Source organism: Anguilla rostrata, chromosome 3, assembly GCF_018555375.3.
Source record: "Anguilla rostrata isolate EN2019 chromosome 3, ASM1855537v3, whole genome shotgun sequence".
Lineage (NCBI taxonomy): Eukaryota > Metazoa > Chordata > Actinopteri > Anguilliformes > Anguillidae > Anguilla > Anguilla rostrata.
In genome coordinates, this window is record NC_057935.1 from 71,468,216 (window position 1) to 71,481,505 (window position 13,290).

At 49.7% G+C, this 13,290-nt stretch overlaps 1 protein-coding gene across 1 annotated transcript in view; it reads left to right on the forward strand.

The window, feature by feature from the left end:
* itgb5 (integrin, beta 5) overlaps window positions 1-5,056 on the forward strand; it is a 47,631-nt gene extending 42,575 nt beyond the window's left edge. Inside the window, exons 13-15 of the mRNA XM_064329653.1 lie at window positions 2,200-2,319; window positions 2,641-2,807; window positions 3,432-5,056. Of these exons, the coding sequence (XP_064185723.1) occupies window positions 2,200-2,319; window positions 2,641-2,807; window positions 3,432-3,527 (383 nt within the window). The 3' untranslated portion in view covers window positions 3,528-5,056. The remainder of the gene's footprint in view (window positions 1-2,199; window positions 2,320-2,640; window positions 2,808-3,431) is intronic.
* The last annotated feature ends 8,234 nt before the right edge of the window (window positions 5,057-13,290 follow it).

A 13,290-nucleotide genomic window follows, 5' to 3' on the forward strand; every position in this document is an offset into this window, starting at 1 on the left:
GTCGGTATAATTCATTGCTCTGTTATTGTCATGCAAAAAAATGTTGGCTCCCTTGAATGGCCCAGTGGAGAAATGCATGCACGTGCACATGCGTGTGCAATGCAGCACACACACACACTGCACGCACATACACAACACTACTACACACACACAACACACACTGCACGACACACATACACACACACACAGACCACACTCATACGTACATGCACACATATACTCACACACACACTCATGTGCACGACCAGCATGCACACACAGTGCATGCACCAATACACAGCAGCACCATGCACACACACACGACAGCACGCATATCACGCACGCATGCAGCACACAACACACACACACACGCATGCACCAATGCACACACACACTCACGCATGCACGCTATGCACACCACACACACTCATGCACTGCATGCATGCACGCACGCAGCACATGCACACACACACACACACACACGTCATGCACATACTGCACACACTGCACGCATATGCACACACACACACACACACACACAACCGTCTGCATGCACACACACACATCACGGCATGGCATATGCACACACACAACAGTCATGCATTGCACACAATCACACCACGCAGCAGCATTGCACACCACACCTCCTGGCTCCAGCCCCACTGTGTGGATGTGTACTCTGGTGGGTTGCTGGAGAAGATGATGCCTGGTGCAAAAAAAAACTAACAAATGACTTTACTGCATCATTTCACAAAGCAAAATAGCTTGGAAATTAATTCAAGAAGTGCGGTACATTTTTTGAAATTATTTTTTCATTAATAAGTCCCAATGTGGGGGATTGTGTACGCAGCAACATGATGACAGCGGGAGTGGTGTATTATGGGATACGCACTTAACTGCAATGCAATTCAGTTTTTTTTTTTTGTAATTAACTCTGCGATACTTCTTGGGCTCGGAGGAATGCTAGCTGGCTCCTTAGTGTGCATCCTGATCCTGTGTTTCTCTCCGTCTGTCTGTGGCCACATGTCTATAATTACCTTTTAAAAAGAAAACATTTAAAAACCCCAGACAATTGACTGGCGGTTGGCAGTCTGTGTTTGGCGGTGTGAAGCGGGTCTGACCTCTGACCTCTGGGCCCGTCTGACGGCTCGTTTTAACAGAACCGCTGTGGAGCCTCTCACTTCAGTCTCGGGGCTCAGCGTGGGCTCGCGCCGAACCTTCACACGCTCGGTAACTCGATCCGCACGCACGTTACCGTGTGTGTAAACCCGTGTGTGTAAACCTGTGTGTTAATCGTGTGTAAGAGTCCTTTTTAAAAAGTGGAAAGCAGGACGCCCTCAATCCTGCGGAACTTTGTGAATGAATGCATCGTTGTCCGAGGAGTTCACGGTGTCACAGGGAATTTATTGCTGGAATTTAAAAAAAATTTTTTTTTTTTTTTTGGAATCTTAATCTTCTGGAGGCTTCTGGTCTTTGCACACACAGCACACATGGTGCCTGCGTTGATTTGAACCCCCCCCCCCCCCCAACCCCCCCAAACCCCCCCCACGGTCACCCGTACCTCCTCTTCCAGAAACAAGTCGTTGAGGAATGCTGAAGAATTCCGTTTCATAATGCGCCCAGCCATTCCGCACATCTGACTTCCCTAATGCACTCCACATGTGCATTCCGGAAACTTCACGCTCGGGAAAAGTAGGGAGAGGGTAGGAGGGGGGAGGTGGGGTAGGAGTGGGGGGAGCGGGGAGGTGGTGTTCATTGCCTGGGGCGTTCAGAACTTCAGTCAGGATCAAATTGCTGGAGGGGAGGATGACTGAATGTCTTTCCTGTGGAATTTTGGAATTCGACCGTTTTTCCAAAAGTGATTTCACTGCCGATGTGAGTCTCTCGACGTGATGCAGGCCCTGCTTTTGAGTAGTGCAGTGGGGGTGTGTGTGGATGTGCGATGCATGGTAGTGGTGGCATGTGGAGGTGGTGTATTGCTGGGGGTTAGCGTTGTGGCATGCGTGATGTGGGTAGGTGCGGCTTGCGTGTGGTGTGTGGTGTCGACGCATGTTTGTGTGTTACCGCGGTGCTGTATTCGTCTCGTGTGTGTCTGTGTGTGCACGTGTGCGTGTGCGTCTGTGTGTGCGCGTGTGTGTGCGCCTGTGTGTGTGTGTGTTTGGCCTCTCTGAGCAGTTTATATTGCTGGAGTCATGCTGTCTCTCTCCCTCTCCTCTGCAGAGTCGGATGACCCGGGCGCGGTTCTGTGTCTGTATAAGACGGAGAGCGACTGCGTGATGAAGTTCACGTACTCGGAGCACGCCAGCGGCCAGTCCGTGCTCACCGCCCTGAAGGAGCCAGGTCAGCCCCGAGCGCGCACCAGCACGGCTGCGTACAGCACACACACATCGGCTCTGAAACACACGCGTCCTGCAGGGATATTAAAGGGTGTGTGTGTGTGTGTGTGTGCGTGTGTGTGTGTGCGTGCGTGCGTGTGCGTGCGTGTGTGTGGTGGTGCGTGCGTGCGTGCGTGTGTGTGTGTGTGTGTGTGTTTGTGGTGTGTGTGTGTGTGTGTGCGTGTGTTGTGTGTGGGGTGTGCGCTGTGCGTGTGTGTATGCGTGTGTGTGTGTGTGCGTGTGTGTGCGTGTGTGTGTGCGTGTGCGTGTGTTTCTCCTCTCTCAGAGTGTGCGGCGGCTCCGGACGCTCTCACCGTGCTCCTGGCGGTGGTCGGCAGCATCCTGGCGATCGGCATCGCGCTGCTGGCCGTCTGGAAGCTGGTCATCACCGTCCACGACCGGCGGGAGTTCGCCCGCTTCCAGAGCGCCCGGTCGCGGGCGAGATACGAGATGGTGAGGGGGGGCGGGGCATTCCACTGACTCCCTGGGTCACTGATGACACGCTGGTCGTGGGACGATTACAACCGCGGTCCTCTCTGCCTCCACGGTACTCAGTGACTGCCAGGGAGGCCAGGGCCAGGAACAGCTTGTGCTCCCGATATATATCACCACTAACAGGCCAGCAGTCAAGCGTTTCATACATGTCACCCAGTCCATTAGACCCCTGAAAGGGATACTGTGACATCAGATGGAAGCCATACTAGCACTAGCTTTACAGGCCTCTATAACAGCCACTGGGTACCCGCTGGCTGTTGCTGTTTACCATAAAATACATGCTTAGCGCTACAGAGTTACTGTACGGCAGTGTGGGGTAAAATTGCGAGCTGATGACTATTGGGTGGGAGGGTAAAATTTTGGGTGGGGGTTGCTGCTGACATAAGACGCTGCTGTGTATTAAAGTGTGTTACAGTCAGTGTAATCTGCCCCAGAATGCAGCATCTGATACTCATAAGCATCATCGAACCCTTCGGACCACAGAGCTTCTGTAACAGGAGCCCCTCCTCTGGGACTATGATTTGTCTGCCTGACCTCTCCCCCCCCCCCCCCCCCCCTCTCGTTCCCCCCCCCCCCCCACAGGCGTCCAACCCCCTGTACAAGCAGCCCATCTCAACCCACGCAGTGGAGACGGTCTTCAGCATGAACACCAAGTCCTACAATGGAGCGGTCCACTGATCCCTCATCGCTGGGGAGGGGGGGGGAGGGCTGTGGGGGTGGGCAGGGGGGTGGGAGAGAGGGAGCAGCAGCAGGACTGGCTCAAAGAGAGACAACATGGGGGAGGGGGGGGCGGCGTGGGGGGGGCAGACTGCCAGCAGAGATTCTCATCTGACCAACAAGAACTGAGCGACGGAGTTCAGATGTGGATCCTCTGCTCCACGTGACGGGTGGCTTTTCCCTTTCCCGCTAAAACGGTTCACATGACTCCAGACCCCCCGGGCCATGTGACTGTGTGCGTGTTTACCCTGTGACATTCATTCAACCCAACGGACAGGAGGGAGAGGAAATCAAGTTATCGCCCTCCTGCCTGGACTTCATTGGGCGAGACAAAAATGGAATGATCTTGAAAGACTTTGTGAGAGGCTGAACTGTGTATGTGTGTGTTTTGTAATCGGATAGAACCTGGATAAAGAATCACGGAACTTTCTTTGGATCGTCTTGTCAGATCTTCACAGACCGTGACTTCCTTTTAAGCAGAGATTGTACAGATGCTGAGGCAGTGATTCTTATATGTATATATTTTTTCACCTTTGAAAAGGCCTTTTGATGTAAACAACTATGCATTGTTTTTTTCATAACAAATGTAAACCGACTCAGTTTTGTACAGGATCAGGAGTACTCTGAAGTTCATAGAAGTATACATTTATATATTTGCTGATCACCTCAGTATTGTGGTACTAACATAAGTAGTAGTTTCTGACCCTTGATTTGCACAAAAGATGGTAGGATTCAGACGTATGGAGTTAAATACAAAGCAACAAAATGTAATTTTCAATATTCCTCACGTATCATCATGAACTGTCTTCCGAGATCTATGGTTTTATTCAGTCTCACTCTTAAAGATGGAGGGCAACTGAGATGTCCATTAAAGAGGGAAGTAATTAACTGTTACACACTTCCTTCCAGCAGGGGAAATGGCAAACGGCAAAACTCCGGGTGTAGCGCACACAAAGGCCTTTACTGGTGATGGGATGGTGGGGGGTTGAATCACCTGACTTGAGGTTTGTGTGTGTGTGTGTGTGTGCACGTGTGTGTGTGCACGTGTGTCTGTGTCTGTGTGTGCACGCTTGTGTGTGTGTGTGTGTGTGTGTTCGTGTGCGCGCGCATGTGTTCGTGTGCACGCATGTGTGTGTGAGAGAGTGAAAGTGTGTGTGTGAAAGTGTGCATTCTGCCAAACCCCATCAGATGCAGTAGAAAGGGCTCACAGTGATGCCTTAAGCCTGCTGGTGTGTCTTAGTGGCAGGAGGGGGACGGTTGGATATTACTGTACGGCTGAGGATGATTCTGCTCCAGGACACTCCATTTTCTTCCTGTTTTTATTTTTATTTTTATGGTTTTCTTTTTTTGAAGTGGGGAGCGGGGGGGGCAGGCCACAGGAGCCACTTCTTTGGATGGAGATGTACAACCCCCCCCCCCTTTTTTTTTGTTTATGAACTGGTATTGAATACAGAGCAGATATTATTGATAATAAATGGATGACTGTAAGACATTGCCCTTGGAGTCATCTTCATTCCTGTGGCCGTTAGAATTGGTCCTCTGGATCTGGGGGGGGTGGTTCCATGCCTGTGTATACAGAGTTTTTAAGTTGTCACCAATTACAGTGGCCGAAATGGCTAATCAGATTAAATCAGACCACAATAAGATGTTTCAAGTAGGGACACTGGAACAGTCTTCAGCTGTCATTCATGAACTTGGCGGGGAATCCAGAAGCAGACACGGCCCTCCCTGGCCAGCCCTGCTCCAGATCAGCATGCGCACCGTTGTGTATTAAAATGCTCGGTGGGACCAGTTGCCCATTATTTTGGCTGCTGTAGCTGGACGGTCGTATTCGTGACTTTCGGAAGAGGGCTGGTTCGGTTGTTGAAGCACGCTAAGCAGGAGCGTCGGTGACCGAGGCTGCCGAACTTGAGGTGATGTTTCACGAGCAGCGGTGGCTAAAAGGGAACGTAGCATGGAAGTCAGAGAGAAGCTGCTAGGGGCAATCGTGGGTGAAAGAGCACACACCGTGACCGCAGTGTTTGTGTATTTGTCTGAGATGCAGGGCAGAGCAGATGAGCAACTCAAACAGCCTACTGGAAATATTAATCAAGGGCGTGAGCTGGCTGTTCCAACCCATCAGTATGTTTAAAACTTTACTGAGAAGCACGCTGTGGTTGGTGTTTCTTTCATTTTGGCAGTTAGCACGTTCAAATTCAAACGCACTTGTGGGAAATGTGGGGGGGGGGCATTAAGCAAAACATTCCTTACCCCCCCCCTCCCCCCCCCCCCCAAAAAAAAAACATAATCCTTCTGAAATTAAAGCATATAAATCGACTCGTTCTACTGGCTGGAGCTCAAAGGGGACAGAACAGGAAGCTGAGGGAGAGGAATGCCAACAGCTCTGCTTCTGGCCATCTGCTGATTGGCCCACCACCAGCCCCATACACTACTACACTGTAGCACACAACTTCTTTACTGTCCTGCAATGGGACTGGAATCAAAGCGAATGCAAAACCTTTAAGGGGCAGAATTAATGTGGGGGGTGGGGGGGATCAGCTAGCTTAAAGTGCCTGGCCAGCTGTCGTTGATCACCGACCCCTTTCACCTACCACCCCCCGCCCCCCCCACACACACACACACACTCCCACTCCCTCCTGTTCTCCCACTTCTGGTGAAATGGTTCCCAGATCCAGTTGGCGGGGGTCATCTCAGCCTTACCACTAAGGTCAGGCTCTCCATCCCCCCCCCCTTGGGGTCCCACCTCATCCTCCTCTGTGGGACTGGGGGCTCTCTTGTCCATCTGGACTCCTTTACTGGCTGGGTAACTTCAACCCGCGCCCAACTCCAGCCTCCCCACGCAGGGTATTTCGGCCAATCGGCAAGCTCGTAAATCAGCCCCCCCCTCGGTGTGTGAGTGTGGGGGGGCGGGCTGCACACTGGGCCAGCGGGGGCTGCCAGGCTGTTTGGGCAGGACGTGTGGGACTGTTCCCCGGGCCGGGTAAAGTAGGTTAGCGTGCTAATTGTCCAGCGAGCCAGGACGTCCTGGAAAGGGGGATTCGCTGGAGGTGCTCCCGGGAAGGGGAGCGGAATCCACATCGAAACGGCGGCTTAAAAGGGCACGGATCTGGGCCGATGTGTGTGCCCGAGCTGGGCGCCAGCGTCTCTCAGTGCCCTCTAATGAGCCAAATCAATGCTTAATTAGCACCAATTGATTTTTTTTCTTTTTTTTTCTTTCTTTTTTTTTAGAGAAAAAGATTCTCATGCAAAATGACTGCTGATTGGGTCAGTCAGTGTAACAGCTGCAGGCAGTTGTAATTGTGTGCAAAAGGGGGGGGGGGGGTAATTGATTGGTTTTAGTGGGGACTGTTTCAGCACTGGGATCTGTCACTGGGGCACATGGCATGTAACAGTATTGCGTCTCTGTGGTACATACCACACCATTACCCTCACACACGCAATACTGTTACATGCCATTTTATGCATGGGGCGGGAGGGGGGCGGGGGGGTGTGGGAGTTTGTAATTGATTGGTTTTAGTGGGGACGCAATGGTGTGGTATGTACCACAGAGAGGCAATTCTGTTCCTGTATCAGCTGCCCTAACACTTCCCCAGCTGGAGCTTTCCTTTGGCAGGGACTTGGGTGTGGTCCGTCGGGGGAGGGGGGGGGTGGGGGTGGGGGGGTGAGATCATCGTAAATCTGTCTGAGATGGCAGCGTGTCAGAGTGGGGGGGGGAGGGGGGGCGGGGGGCGGCGGGCAGGGGGGGAGTTCTCTCGGTAATGAGAGGGTCTGCCTCTGGGGAATGTGGGCGTCGCCCTCCTGGTTCTACTACCCGTGCTGCAAGCTCACCAGGGGGAGAAAACAGAGCACTGTCGCCAGGAACAGATCTGTGTGTGTGTGTGTGTGTGTGTGTGTGTGTGTGTGTGAGTGGTGTGTGAGTGTGTGTGTGTGTGTGTGTGAGAGTGTGTGTGTGTGTGTGTGTGTGTGTGTGTGTGTGTGTGTGTGTGTGTGTGTGTGTGTGTGTGTGTGTGTGTGTGTGTGTGAGTGGGTGTGAGTGGTCTGTGTGAGTAACTGGGTTTGTGAGTATGTGGGAGTGTGCATGTGTGTATCTGCATGTGTATCTGCATGTGTGTGTGTATGTGTGCATGTGTGTGAGTGGGTGTGAGTGGTCTGTGTGAGTGACTGTGTTTTTGAGTATGTGGGAGTGTGCGTGTGCGTATCTGCATGTGTGTGTGTGTGCGCGTGTGTGTGAACTTCCTTCTGTCTCCCTCCACACTGTCTCACTTTACACCACTGTGACAACTATCCCTGGTAGAGAGTCCCCAACAAGCCCCCCCCTTTCCCTCTCTTTCGGTCTCTCTCTGTCTCTCTCTGTCTCTCTCTTCCCTACTCTTCCTCTGTCTCTCTCTTTTTCTTCCCCCTCCCTCTCTCTTTCTGTCACCACTCTTTCTCTAAATTTTATTTTCCATGTTACCTCTCTCTAACTCTCTCTCTCTCACACACACCAAAAGGTGGAGAGGGGGTGAGGTAGAACCCTCCCAGGAGTCCTTCCTCAGTACTGCTGATGTGAACCTGACGCGGTATAAAGACATAGAGCAGCTCACAGTAGCAGCGCTCCCAGCAGCTGCTCCCTCCCTAATTTGATCGCTATCTCTCGCTCAATCTTCTCTTACTGGAAAATTAATTAAATGCCGCTTGCCCTGCAGGAATGTAAGTCTTGTCAGGAACCTGTAGCTAGCAAGACGGATGTTTTTTTTCATTCCCAAGAGATATTCTCTGCGATAGAATTTTAATTTCTTGCGCAACCTTTTTTAATTTCCAGTTTTTTCATTTGTATTTTTTTTTCACCCTGTTTGGAATGCCCAGTAACAACAGGGATCTGAATTATGAAGCAGAATTGCTGAGTTAGCTGGATAAGTGCACGTAAGAGTAAAACCTGGAACAGCTCTTTTTACTTCAGTCCATGTTCCAGATTTGGGAGGGTTCTGGATTTTACTCAGTCCAGTTAACCAACTAACTCAATAATCCTGTGGGATATTACACGAAGCAGGATTACTGAGTTAGCTGGATAACTGTTCTCCCAGAATGCCTTGCAAAATCATCACACGTCTTCTGTCTGAATTGCAGTGTCTGCTGATTGTGTGGTCTTTGAGTAATCTGGACGGATCCTCCTCTTCAGTGAGCGCACGCTCATGGGAGCACACAGCTGGGGTCAGTGCGCTGGACTCGGTCATTCTTACAGGTCCTACAGTTATTCTCGATCTCTCTGAACAGCACGAAGGCCAGAGGCCAGAGCAAAGCATCTGCCCAAAATGCTGCTCTGTAGCTTAACTTCTCAGCTGGAGCAGAAACCAAGAGGCAATCCCTGGTGCTCCAGGTTCTGTGAGGTTCTGTATTTGCCCCTGTACTGAAACATCAATGGTCCGGCCAGCTGCTCATTCACACAGGGAACCATGGCTCCAGAACACTAACTCTAGATTACGATGTGACACCAGGCCAAAGCTTCAATGCTGACCTCCTGGGGTTAATGGTCCACCAATCAGGGCCGCCTCCTCCTGTCCTGTCTCCTGTGTGTCTTTACGTACGTCAGACGCTGCTATCGCTGCCCTCTGTTCTCCTGATAACCCAGTCAGCAGCAGTATTTCATTTCTTAAGTAACATTCATTTCATCCATCAGGTGAAAAAGCTGACATTTTTGTAAAATATCTATTCATGTATTTTTTATTTCACTGTAACTGTAAAACGTCTTTGAGACTGTTCTCTGCAAAAAGCGACATGCAAAAAATGAATTGAATTGAATGCGTTTTACATAAAAAGTTATCATGTATCAAAAATGTCATTGGGCAGTTACATGATACTAATTGCCAGATAATTCTGTACTACATTTTTTTTAAGTACAAGCTAATAAATGCCAGCTCAAATGTAATAAACTAGCTGGATGGAACAGCACCGTACTGCATGCTATCTGGGGGGTGGGGTGGGGGAAGAGGGGCATCAATGTATATCAAAAGGCCACACAATTAAGCCAATTAAATTGCATTTTTTCCTCAATTAACTATTGACGGGAAATTTAACTGTTGCCTCCAAACACAGCCTCTCTCCCTTTCAGCGCTTGTGAGAGGATGGAGAAGAAAAAAAAAAAGAAAAAGAAAAAAAGTTTTGGCAACGTGTGTGCCGCTGGGATTAGTAGCGCTTTATGATGCAAATGCGTTGGGCAAACTCCGTCCCAGTTCCCATGTCCAGCTCCGGTGACACCGCGGAGAATGGAGGCTTAGCGCGGGCAGCGGCCGTTTGTTTAGCCATTACCAGGCGACGCGGTTGGCACCCGCGCGCTGCCACGCAAGACGCTCCGAGCTTTCGCCGGCCCTTTGTGGTTCGCCGCGATGCGGTCGGGAACCGTATTGGTCAATTAGTCCGCCTCTGTGCTCGACGCCGTGTTCGCGGCTCCCCCTCATTAAAGCCGCGGCGCCGCTAAGTTAGAGTAACCCAATTAGCACGAGGACTGCCACTGTGACTCGGGCCCGTGTTAAACTGACGATAGCGGGGTAATGCACCTGCGTTAGCCCAAGTGTGTAAATTGGACCACGTATAAGAACAAGGGGGTAAAATGCAGTCATTATTGTGCTGTTCACTGGAAACAAGAGAGGTGCGCCTGAATTAAGCGAAAGTGGGAGAAACAGGGAATAATTAGGCCTTGAAATTAACCCTGAAATGGTGTAAATGTGGGAATACTCACTAAAATACGTCACTACATGGTTTTGGGTTTAAATTCTCTCTTATCTGCAGGCTCTCTTTAAGCAGGACTGTTTTTCATAACCAAATCTGATCAAATACATTTTATTTGTAGCCTATAGCGCTTTTTTATAGAGAACTGTCCCAAAGACGCTTTACAGAGTAGCAGAAGGACAATTAGGCAAAAGCCAGGCCTGAACCCCCAAAAACCAAGCAGTAAGGTACAAAAAACAACAACAACAAACAAAAAAAAAAAAAACTCATTGGTGGGAAGAAAAAACACTCAAGCGATGGGGAGACAACAGGAAATCTCCTGAGGAACCCGGCTATAGAGGGGGAGCCCATCTTCCACTGAGGAACCCGGCTATAGAGGGGGAGCCCATCCTGCACTGAGGAACCCGGCTATAGAGGGGGAGCCCATCCTCCACTCAGGAACCTGGCTATGGGGGGGGAGCCCATCCTCCACTCAGGAACCCGGCTATGGGGGGGGAGCCCATCCTCCACTGAGGAACCCGGCTATAGAGGGGGAGCCCATCCTCCACTGAGGAACCCGGCTATAGAGGGGGAGCCCATCCTCCACTGAGGAACCCATCCTCCACTGAGGAACCCGGCTATAGAGGGGCAGCCCATCCTCCACTGAGGAACCCGGCTATAGAGGGGGAGCCCATCCTCCACTGAGGAACCCGGCTATAGAGGGGGAGCCCATCCTCCACTGAGGAACCCGGCTATAGAGGGGGGAGCCCATCCTCCACTGAGGAACCCGGCTATAGAGGGGGAGCCCATCCTCCACTGAGGAACCCATCCTCCACTGAGGAACCCGGCTATAGAGGGGGAGCCCATCCTCCACTGAGGAACCCATCCTCCACTGAGGAACCCGGCTATAGAGGGGGAGCCCATCCTCCACTGAGGAACCCATCCTCCACTGAGGAACCCGGCTATAGAGGGGGAGCTCATCCTCCACTGAGGAACCCGGCTGTAGAGGCTGAGGAACCCGGCTATAGAGGGGGAGCCCATCCTCCACCGGCCGGCCTGATGTAAGGCAGCGGTAGCGTGGATGTAACAGAAATGTAATCTGTATTCTCATGATCTGAATTCTGTGATCTTTCCCCCCAGGATGTTACGCTGGTGAGGCAGGCCAACAAATACACTTGGGCATTTTATTGGGAGAAAGAGCAGCAATTATATACAGATTCAAATGACTTTTCAGGTTGATTTTAAGATGGTAATTGCCTTGTTTGTGTAACTCCTCTCGTTCTGTGGTACTGGTAAAAGCAGACTTGATCCTATGGCTCGCCCTGCTGGAGTAACTAAAGAATTACAACTATGAATCCATTTTATTCACCACTACGTTCTAATAAGTACAATGGCGCATTCATAATTTTAGCTGAATAGATGTATTGAATTGAGTAATGTGCAGTTACTTTTAGAAATGTTATCTTTAATTTATCCTACTGCATGCAACAGTATTTTCACATAACTTGCAATGTTTGCCATGTTTAAATATGTTATCATTTATTTACGTACATGTTGGACTTGATCATTGGTGGGGGACCTTCATTGGTTTAGTGCTTGGAAGAGATTGTTCCAGAGTACTCAAAAAGTTCAGAAACAGAAAGTTCACTTTGGTCCTTCTAAACAGCATATGCTCTTGACTCTCAGTTAGTGAACTCTCCTGCTGAAAGCTATGATTGCTACAGCTTGTGGGAGAATACAGTTGATTACATAAAGTACTGTACAGTACTTCACAGTCTTTATGGTTTCATCATATTTAGTGATGGTATATTGATGCTGGGTAGCAATTATTTTGAGTTGACAGTTATGAAAGAGGAAGATGAAAGCATAAAATCATGTGGACTGATTACATGTTACTACTGCTGGTAAAATTAAGGGATTTCTGTAAATATGGAGTTATGGTTGAATTTTGTCTTGGGGCCCCAAACCTAAAGAAGATATTATTGTTCAAGTATTTAAGCTCTATGGGCGGCACAGTGGTGCAGTGGGTAGCACTGTCGCCTCACAGCAAGAAGGTCGTGGGTCCAAAGACATGCAGGTAGGCTGATTGGAGACTCTAAATCGCCCATAGGTATGAGTGTGTGAGTGAATAGTGTGTGTGCACCCTGCGATAGGTTGGAAGCCCCTTCCAGGGTGTAGTCCTGCCTCTCGCCCAATGCATGCTAGGATAGGCTACTGCACCCCCCCCCCCCCGCGACCCTGCTCAGGATAAGTGGGTATAGATAAGGGGTGGATGGATGGATAAGCATTATGGGTCTAGGGTGTGTTAGCTGGTTCCTGTGATTGATATTCTAAACCATCTCACTGGCGTTGCATGTAATGCAGGCCACTGACCTACTTAGTTTATAAACCGGATGTCCACACTTTGAGTGATTGAAATTTAAATATTTTTCTGGGCAATAAACCACATTAAAACCATATGTTCACTGTATCACATTACCACTGCTATTCCAAATCTTTTTTTCCCCACTCTTCAGAGTATCAAAGTTTGCTGGGAGTTAAGACCCAGCGATGCTTGAAGGAAGCGGGTAATTAAGTGTGAAGATTAGCTCGACAGAGATTTAAAAGTGGGTTCCAAGTTAGTTTTTTTTTTTTTTTTGTGAGATCATGCACGCGTGATGTCAGAACAAGCTGAAGTGAGCAGCCCATGCTGTAAAGCACAAGAATTTGACAAGAGGGAGTTGGCCCCTCTTGTCAAATTCAGATGGCATCCTTGTTTTTGATTTCTGTTCATTTCCTCACGTAACTGCAGCACATGAAAGGTTGAGGATTTTTTAAAAACACAGCATCCATCTAATACAGCTGGATATATACTGAAGCATGTCAGGTTAAGTGCCTTGCAGCAGGCTGGGAATCAACGCTACAACCTTTAGGTTACAAGCTCAGCTCTTTAACCATTATGCTACACTAGCACCCCATTTTCCAACCCTGTGAAAGTAATTCTGTTATTGTTCGTTACATGAATACTCTGTAAATTCAGATAACCCAATACTTCATATTC